General features: G+C 38.9%; 2 protein-coding genes across 2 annotated transcripts; one reads left to right on the top strand and one right to left on the bottom strand.

Annotated features, from left to right (window-relative positions):
* The first annotated feature begins 6,282 nt into the window (after positions 1–6,282).
* On the top strand, positions 6,283–7,212 carry LOC131480064 (olfactory receptor 4C12-like). Its single transcript, XM_058662454.1, has one exon. It carries the CDS (start codon positions 6,283–6,285, stop codon positions 7,210–7,212), a length of 930 nt encoding a protein of 309 aa, XP_058518437.1.
* A 6,335-nt stretch (positions 7,213–13,547) lies between these two features.
* On the bottom strand, positions 13,548–14,480 carry LOC101521622 (olfactory receptor 4C12). Its single transcript, XM_058662455.1, has one exon. It carries the CDS (start codon positions 14,478–14,480, stop codon positions 13,548–13,550), a length of 933 nt encoding a protein of 310 aa, XP_058518438.1.
* Between the last annotated feature and the right edge of the window lie 1,665 nt (positions 14,481–16,145).

Raw genomic sequence — 16,145 nt, forward strand, 5'->3', positions numbered from 1 at the left:
GTTAATTATTTTGCATTATGTGACAGTTTCATAGGCTTGGTTTTAAAACCCACCAGTGAGAGACAAAATGGATGCATGTCATTGGGCAGGACCACATTTCTACCAATGAATGCCAGGCCTGGAGGCAGGCCATATCAGGTTGGGCTGAGCATCTACCAGCACACAAGATGTCTGCAGCTGGAAACTGGTCTGTTAAGGGGACTTGGGGACCTCTCCTTTTAGGCTGCAGCTCCCACTGGTGAGCATGAGAACTGTGACTGGGAGTAGCCCAGGCCAAGCCAGGCAGAAGTATCTGTTGGCGTACATGGGAGTTGAGTCTAGGGGCAGGCTGGTCTAAACCAATCTGCAGTACCTGCTGACAGATACAAAAAAAAAAAGGATTTTTCAGAACTATGAAAACCACCCAAGCAATACCCTCAGAACATTCTTACCCCACATCAGAGTCCCTAAGATGACATCAAGTAATCATCCCTCAACCCCAGGTGTGGATATAGTTTGGCAGCAAGTAGCAGCCCCCTCCATTGCCCTCCCTACCCTACTCCCTGCAGATACAGGGTGAAAAGAAAAAATTGGAAACATTTGTCCCACCTATCTTCCGCCATACCTCAATCCTCCTCTCCCTAGTCAGTAGCCCACATGGTCATACATCCTTTTCAACAATGTATTCAACATTAAAAATAAAACAAATATTTTTAAAAGAATGTGTATTCTACACCTGTAGAATAAATTTTTCTGAAGATCAATTAATTAGGTCCATTTGATCCACAGTATAGATTAGCTTGGTTGTTTGTTGATTTTCTGTCTGATGATATTGGGGTGTTTAAGTCCCCCTTTATTATTGTTTTGAAGTCTATGTCTCCCTTAAGATCCATTATCTACTGTTTCAAATAGTCAGATGCCCTGGCACTGGGTGTGTATACATTCGCTATTGTCATGTCTTCTTGCTAAACTGATCCCTTGCTCGTTCTGTAATGCCTTTCTTCGTCTCTTTTAATAGTTTTGGGGTTAAAGCCTATTTTCCTGATGCTGTACTGGCTATCACTGCTTGTTTTCCTTTTCATTGGTGTAGAATCTATTTTTTCATCCTTTGGGCAAACAAACAGATGTGTTTTGTTTGTAATCCATTAAGCCAGCCTGTATCTTTGGGTTAGAGAATTTAGGCCATTTGTATTCAAGGTTATTTTTGAAAGATGTTGACTTGGCTCTGCCACTTTTTCATAAATGATATAATTGTTTCTTTGGATTTCCATTGTACCTTTATTAGGAGATTTTTTTACCTATACATTCTTTCATTGTGGTGATTATCATTTTCTACTTCTGTGTGTAGCACATCTTTAAGCATCAATTGTAGGAGTGATTAGATGATAGCAAATTCTTTCAAATTCTGTTTGTTTTGGAAAGTCTTTATTCCACCTTTTATGTATAAATGAGAGCTTTATTGGGTATAGTATTCTGGGTTGAAGATTTCTTTTAGTATCTGGACTATGTCTCTCAATTATCTCCTAGCTGGTTAGGTTTCTGGTAAAAGAATCTCCTGTTAGAATGTACTCTTGCTTTTCTTGTGCACATTTTGATAGTTTTTCCTTATGTTTTATTGTGAAAAGTCTGACTATAATGTATTGTGGTGACGAACTTTTCTGATCATGTCAGCTAGGGCATCTATGTGCTTCTGATACTTAGACACCCATTTCTTTCTCCAAATTAGGGTTAGGTGTTAGAAATAATACCGGGAGGAATTTACAAATATGTGTAAATTAAATTTCATATTCCTACATAACATAATAAAAACACAAGGAAAAGCAGAAAATACTTCAAGATGAAGGAAAAGTAAAACTACAATATAGTCAAAGATGGTGGAATGCATCTAAGATCTTGCTAAGTGGAAACTCACAGCTCAAAATGTCTGTTTTACACATAGAAGGGCGGTTGGCATTGTGATGTAGCTCATATGGTAGTGTGTTCAAGACCTAGCTGTTCCGTTTTCTCTCCAACTCCCCGCTCATGTGCCTAAGAAAGCAGTGGAAGATGACCCAAGTGTTCGGAACCCTACTCTCATGTGGGAAGTGCTGCAGAACCTTCTGGATATCTGCTTTGATTGGGCCCAGACCCGCCTGTTGCCACAATCTGGGGAGTGAACCAATGGATGAAAGTTCTTTCTGTCTGTTGCTCCCTTTCTCTGTGTAATTCTTCCTTTCAAATAAATCTTTAAAAAGGCTCTCAATTCAATCACCTTAACTTGCCCCCTACGATAAGAAAAAGAGCAGATTATACACAAAGCAAGTAGGAAGGATTGAACAGGACCAGAGGAGAAACAAGTACATCAGAAAGTGGAATACAGAGAAAAAACCTAAAAGGATACATTGCCCTTGAATTTATGAAGAATATTGTAGAGGAACGTCATGAACAAGTAATCAACAAATTCCATGAGTTAGATGAAAGTGAGAAATTGTTTGAAAGCGAGCACACAGCACTGAAATGGAATCATGGGAATGCAACTACAAGAAAAGAAATTGAATTAGCAAGGAAAAAATAAAATAAAATTCTTTCCCCAAAGAAAATCCAGGCCAGGATGACTTCAGCTTCATCGCAAAGTGTTATCACACAGTAATTGACTAATTAACATCAATCCTTCACAAATCTTTCAAAAAATAGAAAGTAGGGGAATACTTCCAAATTGATTCTATGAGACCTGTAGCTCCTAGTACCAATTCCAAAGATAGTACAAGAATATTACAGTCCTTGTTTATGCCCAATAGATATAAAAATGCTCAACAGAATTCTTGAAAACGGTGTCTAAAAGCCTATGAACGTTATGTACCATGATCAAGTGGAATTTATCCCAGGAATGCAAGGTTGTTTCAACTTAGGAAAACCAATCAATGCCATGCATGCTATTGATAGAACAAAGGACATAGAACATAGCAATGCTCTCCCCCGCCCCGATTCTCCATTCCCTGTCTAGCCATACATTGAAATACAACTGCTGTTTCAGCTTCTATGATACGTGAGTCAAACAGAAGCCCATCCTCCAGGCTGAGTGCTGTTTCTATGACACATGCTTGCAGGATGTCAGAACATGTTTGACTCCACTCCACTCTCCTGGGGATATCGTGCACAAAGAAAATCTAAAGTGTCTTTCCCTAGGTTAAACTTATTATATTGAATGATTACAGAAATTACAAAGTGTCAGGAAACATGTATGGGAAGGCATGGAAATCAGGGTAGAATTAGATTTTGGGACTGGAATATTTATCAGCAGGATTTTTGCTTATTTCTAGCTTCCACCTCCAGACGTCTCATGGCATGAAAGTGTTTCAACTTCCAGTGTTCCTTTCTGTGGACAGATTATGTTGTGGTTTGTCGATGGAACGGCTGAGAGTGAGTTGTGTCTCAACCTCTTCCAGGACTCCAGCCAGCAACTACCTCTCCTCAGGAAAACTTGTGTTGTTATTCAGACAGCATTTAGAGTCCTGCTTCTCCCAGATAATGATACCCAGAGGGTTCTACCCTTTAGCACACAGATCAGAAATGTATGCTTTTAATAGATTACTTAAAATGCAAGGGTAACACCTAATCAGGTGCAGATGCATTATTTATAGAGGTATATTTCTAAGTATCTTCTATGGAAACTACAAAAGAAAGATAATTAATTCCTGAGAGGACAAAGCATCGACTAGAAGGAAAAGTCTTTTAATAGAAAAATTCACCATCTTCTCTAAACATGATGACTGAAAGAGAAATAGTCTTAATTGAGGAAGATCCTATTTCAGCTCTGAAAAATTTCTTGAGTCTCAAATTCCAGGCATGAAATTTGGCATAAATTTCAGAAGGCACTAGATCTTTGAAAATATATGCTTCATAATTTTGAAGACATTTATGCCCTCCTTTGGTTTCTCTAAGATTGTACTGTCACTGGAGACTGGAAAAATACACATTACATAGCATATTATCTGAGTAGCTGCCTGTAATAGTTCCTTGTATTTCTGAAGTCGCTGGTCCTTCTTGTCAGCTACAGAGGCAATCACAGGAAGTGACTTAGGATTGCAGATTGCTAACCTCAATGTATACTTCCATTTCTTCCTAAGAGCAAGTTAAAATAACTGAAGAATTACTTTCATATATTTGATGAAGGTTCATTTTAGATGCAAAAGGCTATTTTACAGAAATATTTACTTTATTAAATTGTGGATTTGGATAAATCTATTTTATTAAGAAAAAGTTTACCTTTTGCAACTTCTTGAATCAATTTCTAGGTTTTTGAGTATGAAATGAGTGTTGTAGTCGGATGTCTTAATGTCAGTTTCTTCCGGGAAAAGGGTGTATGCTATTTGAATAGTCAGAGACAGGCTTGTGCACAATGTCTACTTGAAGGAATGTTCTCGACTTGCATACCATGTGAGGTTAAATGACAGAAGGAGATTTAACAGACAACTGAGAACAACAAGGACATACTCCGCAGTGTGGGACAAGGTGCGTGACTCACTCTCCTGGCCAGACAGGTGAAGTGAGAAGGGATCATTTGAATTCTGGTTTTCAAAGGAAAACTCTATCTCTGAAGCAGAGATACAAATGACAAATACATTAAATTCTATGCTCTGCAGATAAATAGGACAACTTCTGCTGTAACTTTTCATTCTGACTCTATTTAAACTTACTTTAAAAAAATAACGTTAGTTCCTGTGCATGTAACTGTGTCAAGTCAGTCTTTTTATATTACTTGCTGAAGAAACAGTGTGAGTTCTTGAGATGATTTTTAAGATTAGGAGATGAAACAAGTCAGAATGAGCCAATCATGAGATTATAATTCTTCACCCTTAAAATTTATGCAGAACGCCTTTGTTTCGTGAGAGAAATGAACAAAAACATTGGCCATGATGGGCAAGAACTCTCTGAGGGTTTTTTTTTTTTTTTTTCCAGGCATTTTCTGCTAATGCTTTGACTTTCTCCTGCTCTGCTCAGAAGCAGAAGTGTCATTCTTTGACACGCTAGAATGCCACCAGGCAAAATGCCTTCAGCATTCCGAAAAGCTGATGCTCTTGACTGGTCTGCTTCTGCACCTGACTCGTTGCTGCATTGACTGTGCTTTTCTTCAAGATCACACTGGGGAGAGCATGTTTCATGACCTGCGACCAATTTTTGGAGCTGTGCTCCAGGATCCTCATGACTTTAATTTCTGCTCAGGCTCTTCCTCGGCTGCAGTGGATCTGAATACAACAGCTAAGGGATCCATTTAGTGGGACATGTTCTGTATTTCAAAATCTCAGAATTACATAAAATTAAACAAGTGAGCTATCAATTGTGGTGACCTGCTGTTAATTGTTGAAATTAGGGTGAGCAAAAAACTAATATTTTTCTCACACATTTGTACCAGTTGGCCTTCTTGGCGAAGACCATCTTGTCTTTGCTAAGACCATCTTGTCTTTGCTTCAACTAAATTTTTAATATGTCAGTTTATTAATTTTGGTGATATTACTGCACAAAACTTTTCATAAAATATCAACAATTTCACCATTTTGCATTCATCTATTCTTGCTTAGATTCTTTTACTAGGGGTGATTTAGAACTGGCATCTTATCATTAGTCCCGTAAATTAGATCGTAATAAGATATGCTACAAATGCTAGCAATAATTTAATTTGGTCTAAAAATTTTTGACATTCACATGTAGAACTCTCATAATATTCATTCACATGAAGTTTTGAAGACTCATCACCTATTCATTTCACTATCAATATTTAAATATGTGTGTTTTAGAAAAAAGCAAAACAAATATATTTTGTAAGTGAAATTTTGAATTTAATTTTTAAAGCATAAAAGTTAATATTGAAATGATAATTTTATAAGTATTTTTATTTTTTTTCGCCTAGAGCATGCTACATGAGTATGGAATACATATGATTCAACTTTTTGTTTTCTCTTTTTCTTTTTGTTTGTTAAGCATTGTTAGTCTCCATCCAAATTATCTCAAATAACTATATATTTCCATTGTACTGATGTCCAAGTGAAATCTTATAATGATTTGGATCCTACAAAATGGAGTTTCTTTTTTTCTTGAACTCCTATGTCTTATTAAAATATTTTATGGTGATGAAGACAGTAAAAGAGTCCACCAAACAATGGCGAGATTCCTGTTCCTAGAGAGTCTTAGGAAGATAATCACTTGTAGTATGGAAGAGTAGGGAAAATGTGGAGTTGGAAATGGTTGATTCTTTTGTCTTTTCCCCCCTTTTTTTCTAAAGGTGAAACATTTCCTCCTGGAGTCTTTACCACCAACATCTCACAGATGGAGAACAAGAGGAATGTGACGGAATTCATCTTAGTAGGTCTGTCACTGAACCCCACAGTGCAGAAAGTGCTGTTTGGGGTGTTCTTGCTTCTGTATGTGATAACGCTTTCAGGAAACCTTCTCATCGTGGTCACCATCGTCAGCAGCCAGGCCCTGAACTCGCCCATGTACTTCTTCCTGACCCACCTTTCCTTGATAGACACAATTTATTCTTCCTCCTCGGCTCCCAAGCTGATCGCAGACTCCCTTCATGAGCAGAAAACCATCTCCTTCAATGGGTGTATGACGCAAGTGTATGCCGAGCATATTTTTGGTGCCACTGAGATCCTTCTGCTGACAGCGATGGCCTATGACCGCTACGTGGCCATCTGCAAGCCCCTGCACTACAGCGCCATCATGAGCCCCAGGCTGTGCGTCCTGCTGGTGGGAGTGGCGTGGACTGGAGGGTTTCTTCATGCCACCATCCAGATCCTCTTCACGGTCTGGCTGCCCTTCTGTGGCCCCAACATCATCGACCACTTCATGTGTGACTTGTACCCTCTGTTGAAACTCGTGTGCAGGGACACTCACCTCCTTGGTCTCTTTGTAGCTGCCAACAGTGGACTCATCTGCTTGTTAAATTTCCTGCTGTTGGTGTGTTCCTATGTGATCATCTTGTGCACTCTAAGGAGCTACAGCGTGGAAGGCAGGCGCAAAGCCCTCTCCACCTGTGTCTCTCACATCACAGTGGTTGTGTTATGTTTTGTGCCCTGCATATTTGTGTATCTGCGTCCAGTGACCACTCTGTCCATTGATAAAGCAGTTGCTGTATTTTATACTGTGCTGGCACCTTTGTTAAATCCTTTAATCTACACCCTCAGGAATGCAGAGCTAAAAAATGCGATAAGGAAGCTGTTGAGGAAAAAAGGGAACTCAGATGATCATTAAATAGCCCCATTGAGTGTAACATATAGTAGAAGTAATACTCCAAACCTCTTAGTCTGTAGAGCAATACACCGTGTTTATGAATGAGTGGTCTAGGGTAAGTGGGTGCTTGACAGAAATCCTTCATCCCAATCGGAGTGTTTGGGTTCAATTTCCCACTCTTTTCCCAATTAAGGTTTTGCTGATGAGCACCATGAGAGATGATAAGTGATGGCTCAGGTGGTTGAGTCACTGCTTTTCATGTGCGAATCCGAATCAAGGCTCTGGCTTTGCATTTGATCTGATGTATCCCTGTCCACGTGGATTTTAGAGGAGTGAAATGATAGCAGGGAACTTTGTTCTCATTCTTTCTCAAGAAAATACATATTAAAAAAAACAAAAGGAAACTGGTTTATATAAACATTTGGTATTACTTCAAATACCAGAAAGCTTATAGAAAACTTGCATCCAGATTTACTGTCTCCTTTTCCACTCTCATTATCACTACTTACTGATTCTTAGTCAATATATAGCTATATGTATGTATCAGTTACTTCGGAATTAAACATTACTGTAGCTTAAAAAGTATGAGTCTAGGGCTTTGGATGGATATTAAAATAGTCTTGTTATGTGACATTGAGGCAAATACTTGTTATTACTGATCAATGATAAAAACAGGATTCAAGATGTTCCTTACTTTAGAATCTATCATTAAAATGAATTTTCTATTTTGTGAATTGCATGGTAATAACAGAAAATATTATAAGGCTGGCTATTTTATTATGTATTTTCCATACTACATTAGTTTGGGTCCAATCAAGAGAGAGATCCATAGCTTTCATGTGAAACTTTGAACAGAAATGTACACATACGATTGTCAACTGTATCAGGATTAATGATAAAAGTGCTATAGGACAGCTGTCATAGGAAGATGAGTATTTAAGAAAGAAGCTAACTTATAAGTTGTGCTTCCTTCCCTGGAATAGGATTTTAAGTTTTGAAAGATGTAGTTGCAGAGAAGTCAGTTGAATTGTTCTTTATGCAACAGAGCTTGTTCAAGTTGGCTGTACAGATCATGCCTTCAGCTGGAAAACTGGGTGCTTCTCATCCACATGGTGATGAGCAAACAACAAGGAACTGTGAGTTTGATGAGCAAGAGATTATGGTTTGGACTGGGGGTAGAGCTGCATTAAGGTTGGCAGAGAGCGTTGTTCCCCAACCTTCCCACTACAGTGTAGACATACCGAGATGGGAAGCTGATGAATCACTGAGATCTGCTTGCAGAGCTGCCACACTGCCCATGAAGTTGTCAGTGTAAGTCAATGGAAGTGAACCCTGTTGGACAGACACATGGAAGCATACACATGAAAGCCACATATTCAAAGCAAGATGAAGTTAGGCCCATGCTTAAATCAAGAAGAGCTGCCACTTTCAATGCCCTATAAGCACAGAAGTTAGTGTATCAGATTAAGTGTGGGGGGAAATGCTTACAGAATTTGCTAATATGTATTCGGCCATATAGGCTATATTTGTTTCTGTGATGTAAGAAATTGATTACTGTCACACTAAAGGTATTCTAAATTCTTACAGCACATTTTGCAAGATATTACTCTTCAAATATTTGAGAAGAAAAATATGCTTACCTTGTCTGGACATTATACAATATTTCTATGCATCAAAATATCATGTGGTAAGAAATACGTATATTTAAAGTGTCAGTCAAAAATTTAAAAAAAACTCATAATAGTGGTAGGACTGAGATACAAACTGAGATATTCTTTAAATAAAGGATTTATTTTTTATTGGAAAAGCAGATGTACAGATAGAAGGAGAGACAGAAATGTCTTGCATCTGCTGGTTCACTGCCCAGAGGAGTTGGGGCAGGGTTTGCAACATCTGAGGCTGAGCCAATGTGAAACCAGGAGCCAGGAGCTTATTCCAGGTCTATGGTATCCTTATTAATTCTTTCATCAAGGATACGTAGACAGATTTTGAATGAGCACATGAAGAGATCTTGTAAAAAGTATTTCCATCTGTCTGTTATGTGCGTGATTTTGTTCATGTGGCTTTCTCGCAATATGTGAAGGAGCTCATGTTTCCCTCCATGGAACATTTTTTTTTTCTGACAGATTTCTAGGGGATAGATTTTGGCACTAGAGTGGGAACAGGAATATGCGGAGAAGACAAAATCATGAAAAATCTATAATCTATAATAACATTGAGGAAAAAATTGATATCCAGAGGTTAATGAACTTTCAATCTGGTAGAAAGACAAAATCATCTATAAGTCAATATGACTGAAGCCTACAACCAAGATCTAGAAATGCTAGAGGAGTGGGTGGAGAATAGAGGCTGGGAGGACTCGTACGACACAAATGTGTCTCTCCGTTGTGTGGTTGGGTGGAAGTTAATATAGATTCCAAGAGAGTTTTCACAGAAAGGAGTTAAAACTAGCGATGTTTGTTAAACATTTCATGTTAAGTTTTGCATTGGTCTGGTCCAGATGATTCCAGAAATGGCTATTGTATAAATGGTCTTTATTTATTTATTTATTTATTTATTTATTTATTTATTTTATATATTTATTTTATATATTTATTTTATATATTTATTTATTTATATTATTTCTATGATATGGTTTTGTAGGTATAGGGCTTCCCTCTTCATTCTCCCCATTCTCCCCCCACACTGTTTTCCCCCGTATTAGTACAGTAGTATAGTCTTCCGGCAACAGTCACAAGTCCAACATTCTGCTATGTGAGTGTATCATGGCATTGTACATACAGGCAATGGTAGAAAGTCTGCTATCCTATCATCAGGGTATATTTACCAGTATTGTTGGGAGTCCTGTTTTTATTTAGGAATAGAGATGTATGCCTTAACATCTCCTTACTTCCTGATATGCTAGTCTTCATTATACTGTTCATCTATGACAATGTATGTATATACATGTTTATCTATGTGTCTATTGATTTTATATTTTGCATGAAGTTTGCCTTATATTAGAGAGAACATATGATATTTGTCCATTTGGGATTGATTCCAGAGATGGTCATTGTGTAAATAGTTTTAATAAATTTGGTATTCTACTTTGATTTTAAATTAATCCTTGCCATCAACGGCCATACATTTTCCAAAATGGGGTTGGCAGTGTGGTGTAGTGGCAAGGCCTTCCCCTACAATATCAGCATCCCATGTGGGTGCTGGTTCATGTGCTAGTTGCTCTATTTCCTATTTCGATTCCTGCTAACATCTGGGAAAAAGCAGCAGAAGAGGCCCCAAGTGCTTGGCCCCTGCTGTTTCTGCGGGAGATCTGAAAGAAGCTGCGCTCTCCTGGCTTCTATGTGGTCCAACGCTGGCCATTGCTGCCATCGGGGAGTGAATCAGCTGCTGAGGGATTTCCCTCTGCTTCTCTCCTTCTGCCTCTGTAACTGACTTCCAAATAAATACATTTTTAAAAATCAAAATGGGACTCACGCTTAACATGATATAATGATATAATTCATAATAAAAATATTTGCTTATTTGCAATAAATAATGTTGAAAAAAATAGGTCTTGAAGAATTTTTCACAAACCTGGTCTGATATCTGTAAACATTAAGTATATCTTAAAGATTTATCAATTCAATCATCTGTTTGAAAGGCAGTGAGAGGCGGGTAAACAGAGAAAGAAAGATGTTCCCTTCACTAATTCATACCCCAAATGCCAGCAACAGTCAGGACAGAGCTAGTCTGGAGAAAAACCCAAGATATGTGGGTCCCCCACATGGAAGCAGGGTCCCAAGTACTGAAAAATGCATGTCTTCCTGATTTAAATATGTTTCTGTTTTCACCTTGCTCTATGTAAATTCTAACTGTTGTATATGTGTGTTCACACATCAATAGGTTTCATGGGGACGTCTCTAGTGGTGTCCACTTCTATTAAATTTGATGTCGCCTTCATGGACAATGTCCCATTCAGTCGCGGTGGCAGCTATGCAAAACCCCCTAGTGATCTTGGACATTTGACTCTTCTGTTGCCCAACCCTACCTGTCTGCACTGTGACGGGAAGAGTTCCAGCAGACATTGTCCAGTTACACCCCAGGCTGATTGCCAGTCCATGCTACAGTTCCTTGCTCACCATCTTTTGCCCACCGTGATCCCAAAGAGACGATTGCGGCTCTCCAGTTTCAGGCAATGTTCTATGTGCCAGCTTCTGTATACACAATATGGGCCAGTTCCAGCCTTTTAAAACATAATGAGGCTGGGGCCCGGCGGCGTGGCCTAGCGGCTAAAGTCCTCGCCTTGAACGCCCCGGGATTCCATATGGGCGCTGGTTCTAATCCCGGCAGCTCCACTTCCCATCCAGCTCCCTGCTTGTGGCCTGGGAAAGCAGTCGAGGACAGCCCAATGCATTGGGACCCTACACCCATGTGGGAGACTCGGAAGAAGTTCCAGGTTCCCGGCATCGGATCGGCGGGCACATCGGCCGTTGGGGCTCACTTGGGGAGTGAATCATCGGATGGAAGATCTTCCTCTCTGTCTCTCCTCCTCTCTGTGTATCTGGCTGTAATAAAATGAATAAATCTTTAAAAAAACAAAAAAACATAATGAGGCTTCCCACCATCCAAAGGAAGCAAACTATATCTTTCTGAAATGCCAAAAGCTTGGTCTTAGGAAGGGAGAATGCATTCTAGATAAATTGTGCTTTAGATATTTATTTTCCAATCCCAGGGTATTCTTTAATACTTTATTATTATTAAACTTCTGATACGATGCATTCTTCTGTGTAAACTTTCCTTGTTCAAACTTTCCCAGGAAAACTATGTGGCCTCATTGGATGCTAGCTAATAGAAAATACTTCACAAATGAAATAAATATTACCTCTATTTGTTATATAATCAATACTGAATAAACAATAAATTACACAAAATAATACATTTATATTAAGGCCAGAACACAAGGTAAAGAATTGTCATTTGCATATTCTTTTTAATCTCCATAATAACCATATCTTTGGGGCTAGCTCATTGCCAGGCATAGGATTAGCTTGCAATGACAGCACCCCATGTGGGAAGCATTTCATGTTCCAATTGTTCTACTTCCAATCCAGCTCTGTGCTTATGGCCTGGGAAAATAGTGGAAAGTGACTCAGTGCTTGGGCCATGGCACCCACATAAGAGACCTGGAAGAAGTTCCTGACTCCTGGCTTTGGATTAGCTTAACTTCAGACATTGCAACCATTTGGGGGAGTGAACTAGCAGATGGAAGATATCTCTCTCTCTCCCTTTCTGTCTCTATCTAGCTACCTTTCTTTTTCTCTCATAAATATTCCTTTCAAATTAAAGCAATAGTAAATAGATAAATCCAAAACAGTAAGATAGTCATTCGATTAAAAACATAATTAATAACTGATATCTCAGTGTTACATAACAATATTATTTCAAAATCAACACAATATGTCAGATTCATATTCTTAGATACTAGAAATATTTGAGACTTCCAAGTCACTGGTAAATGTTTATTGCTTCAAAGGTAGTATGTTGGGCCCAGGGCAGTAGCCTAGTAGCTAAAGTCCTCAATTTCTATGCACAGGGCTGAGATCCCATATGGCACCGGTTCATGTTCCAGCTGTTCCACTTCGCATCCAGCTCCCTGCTTATGGCCTGAGAAAATAGTCAAGGACAGCCCAAAGCCTTGAGACCCTGCACCCATTTTGGAGACCCAGAGGAGGTTCCTGGCTTTGAATCAGCTCAGCTCCGGCCATTGGGGTCACTTGGGGAGTGAAAGAGAGGACAGCAGATCTTCCTCTCTTGTCTATCCTCCTTTCTGTACATCTGACTTTCCAATAAATATAAATGAAATCTTTTTTAAAGGGTAATAAGTTGTGATGTGTTGAATTGGAGACAATAGTCTGGGTGACAGTTCAAACTTCACTTAAACATGAGTAACTCTGCAAGTATTAGCCCACCTCTGCTTAGAGTGAACATACTCCTGATTTTATTTTAGCTGAAAGGAAGATCCCGACTACTGCTTCACAATCACAATGCCCACTATGCACAGAGATGGGGCAGGCTACATCTAGAAGCTAGAAACTTGATCTAAGTCTCCCAGGTGGGCAAACGAGATGTAAACCCCTGAGCCATCACCTGATACCTCCTTATAGTACTCATGAGCAAGAACTTGAAATTACAAGTGGGCTTGGAAATCAGACATGGATACTCCAAAATAGACATGGGCTTAAGGAAAAGGAACTTACACACACACACACACACACACACACACACACACACCCCTGAAGTTGATGTTGTGCTACAGATGAAGAATATGGGACTACATTACATACATTATATCCACATGTTACACCCAATGGGCTTATTTAATAATTATCATCTGAAGTCCTTTTTTTCCTCAACAGCTTCCTTATCGCATTTTTTACCTCTGCATTTCTGAGGGTGTAGATTAAAGGATTTAACAAAGGTGCCAGCACAGTATAAAATACAGCAACTGCTTTATCAATGGACAGAGTGGTCACTGGACGCAGATACACAAATATGCAGGGCACAAAACATAACACAACCACTGTGATGTGAGAGACACAGGTGGAGAGGGCTTTGCGCCTGCCTTCCACGCTGTAGCTCCTTAGAGTGCACAAGATGATCACATAGGAACACACCAACAGCAGGAAATTTAACAGGCAGATGAGTCCACTGTTGGCAGCTACAAAGAGACCAAGGAGGTGAGTGTCCCTGCACACGAGTTTCAACAGAGGGTACAAGTCACACATGAAGTGGTCGATGACGTTGGGGCCACAGAAGGGCAGCCAGACCGTGAAGAGGATCTGGATGGTGGCATGCAGAAACCCTCCAGTCCATGCCACTCCCACCAGCAGGACACACAGCCTGGGGCTCATGATGGCGCTGTAGTGCAGGGGCTTGCAGATGGCCACGTAGCGGTCATAGGCCATCGCTGTCAGCAGAAGGATCTCAGTGGCACCAAAAATATGCTCGGCATACACTTGCGTCATACACCCATTGAAGGAGATGGTTTTCTGCTCATGAAGGGAGTCTGCGATCAGCTTGGGAGCCGAGGAGGAAGAATAAATTGTGTCTATCAAGGAAAGGTGGGTCAGGAAGAAGTACATGGGCGAGTTCAGGGCCTGGCTGCTGACGATGGTGACCACGATGAGAAGGTTTCCTGAAAGCGTTATCACATACAGAAGCAAGAACACCCCAAACAGCACTTTCTGCACTGTGGGGTTCAGTGACAGACCTACTAAGATGAATTCCGTCACATTCCTCTTGTTCTCCATCTGTGAGATGTTGGTGGTAAAGACTCCAGGAGGAAATGTTTCACCTTTAGAAAAAAGAGGGAAAAAGACAAAAGAATCAACCATTTCCAACTCCACATTTTCCCTACTCCTCCACACCACAAGTGATTATCTTCCTAAGACTCTCTAGGAACAGTTGCCACCTCAGTTTCTTGGTTGACCCTGTTAGTCTTTCGTTATCTTGATTACAACAGCATTTTTAGAATAAAAAAAATTCCATTTCTAGAATCTGAGTAATTATAGGACTTCATTTATACATCAATGTGTTGGAAAATTTAATCACTGGAAGTCATGGTCCTAGTGACTAAAAGACTTCACAATGTAATAAAAAGTACTTTTAAAAATGATTATATTTTATCATGAATTTTAACATTTTAAAATGTGGGGTGTTTTTATTATTCTTCAATATACATGAGGATATTTGAACATGATAGGATACTTCATGGAAAATAGAATTCAAATAGTTTATTTTGGTGCCAAAAATTTAATCAGTGCATATGGGGGTTCTTTGCAAGTTTATGGAAATTTAATTGTATAGTCCATCATTTTGCTTTTTAAGTGTAATCTTATGGAACCACATTGTAAAATAACAATAATAACAATGATAAAGTATAGGTTTAAAGTTTATGGAAACTACTCATGGGTTTCAGAATTTTTCATTGTGTATAAAGCAATTTTCTTTTTCACTTTTAAGGAATGTAGAATCTCAGGATCACAGAAATGAAGGACATACTTGTTGCACTCTTACTTATAGGATAATTGAGCCTTTAAATTTAACTTTTTCATTTCTTTTTTTCTCTACATTTTTTGAAGTACTGTCCTATAACATGTAACTCTACAAAATCTCCTGTGGGAGTTTCCCCTGTCTTTGATTCTCATAAACTACCCAAGTTAGAGCCCTATTTCAAATAAATGAGAGGCTGGACCCCAACCTTCTGTAACTGTCCAAATCTGCTATATGAAACCCTGTTCTTGCTGGAGGGAGCCATAAGTGACTCATCCAACTACTACACTTTTGTCACACTCAAAGCCTAGAAACTTACTTAGGAATTCACAACATGTAAACCTTCTTAATACACCTAAATCTACAAATTATGTAATAAAAGCTTTGCAAAATAATCTAAACCATATAAATACAATTTTTCATCAAAACCAGAAAGTAATGCTTTATCTTAACTATAGATTACTTGTGGTGAGGGGGGGAGAGAAATGAAAATATAACTGAATTAAAATCCACAATTTTCGGTAACTTACTGTGATAGCCTCTGTAGTTGAAGGGAATGACCAGCGTATTCAGAAATAAGAGGTAAGCATATATGTAGCTACTCAAATAGTGTGCTAGGTGGTGTACATATTTCTCATTGACAGGACAATTGTATAGGAAGCAAACAACAGCACAAATTTCTTCAAATGAATGAATCAAGCACTGTCAAAGTTCTAATGCCTTTTAAAACTCATGTCTACAGAACAGAAACAAAAAATACATGCTGAATTTAAAACGTCTTTAAGCACTCAAAAGAATCTTCTACTCTTCTCTTTCACCTAAATGTACAGTAACAGAACAATAGAGAGAAATGCTTCTAACACTTCTTCTTACTTGCTTAAAACAAGAAAACAATTTTCATCATTGTCTTCAGACAGGATACT

The sequence above is a fragment of the Ochotona princeps genome, chromosome 4 (genome assembly GCF_030435755.1).
Source record: "Ochotona princeps isolate mOchPri1 chromosome 4, mOchPri1.hap1, whole genome shotgun sequence".
NCBI classification, from domain to species: Eukaryota; Metazoa; Chordata; class Mammalia; order Lagomorpha; family Ochotonidae; genus Ochotona; species Ochotona princeps.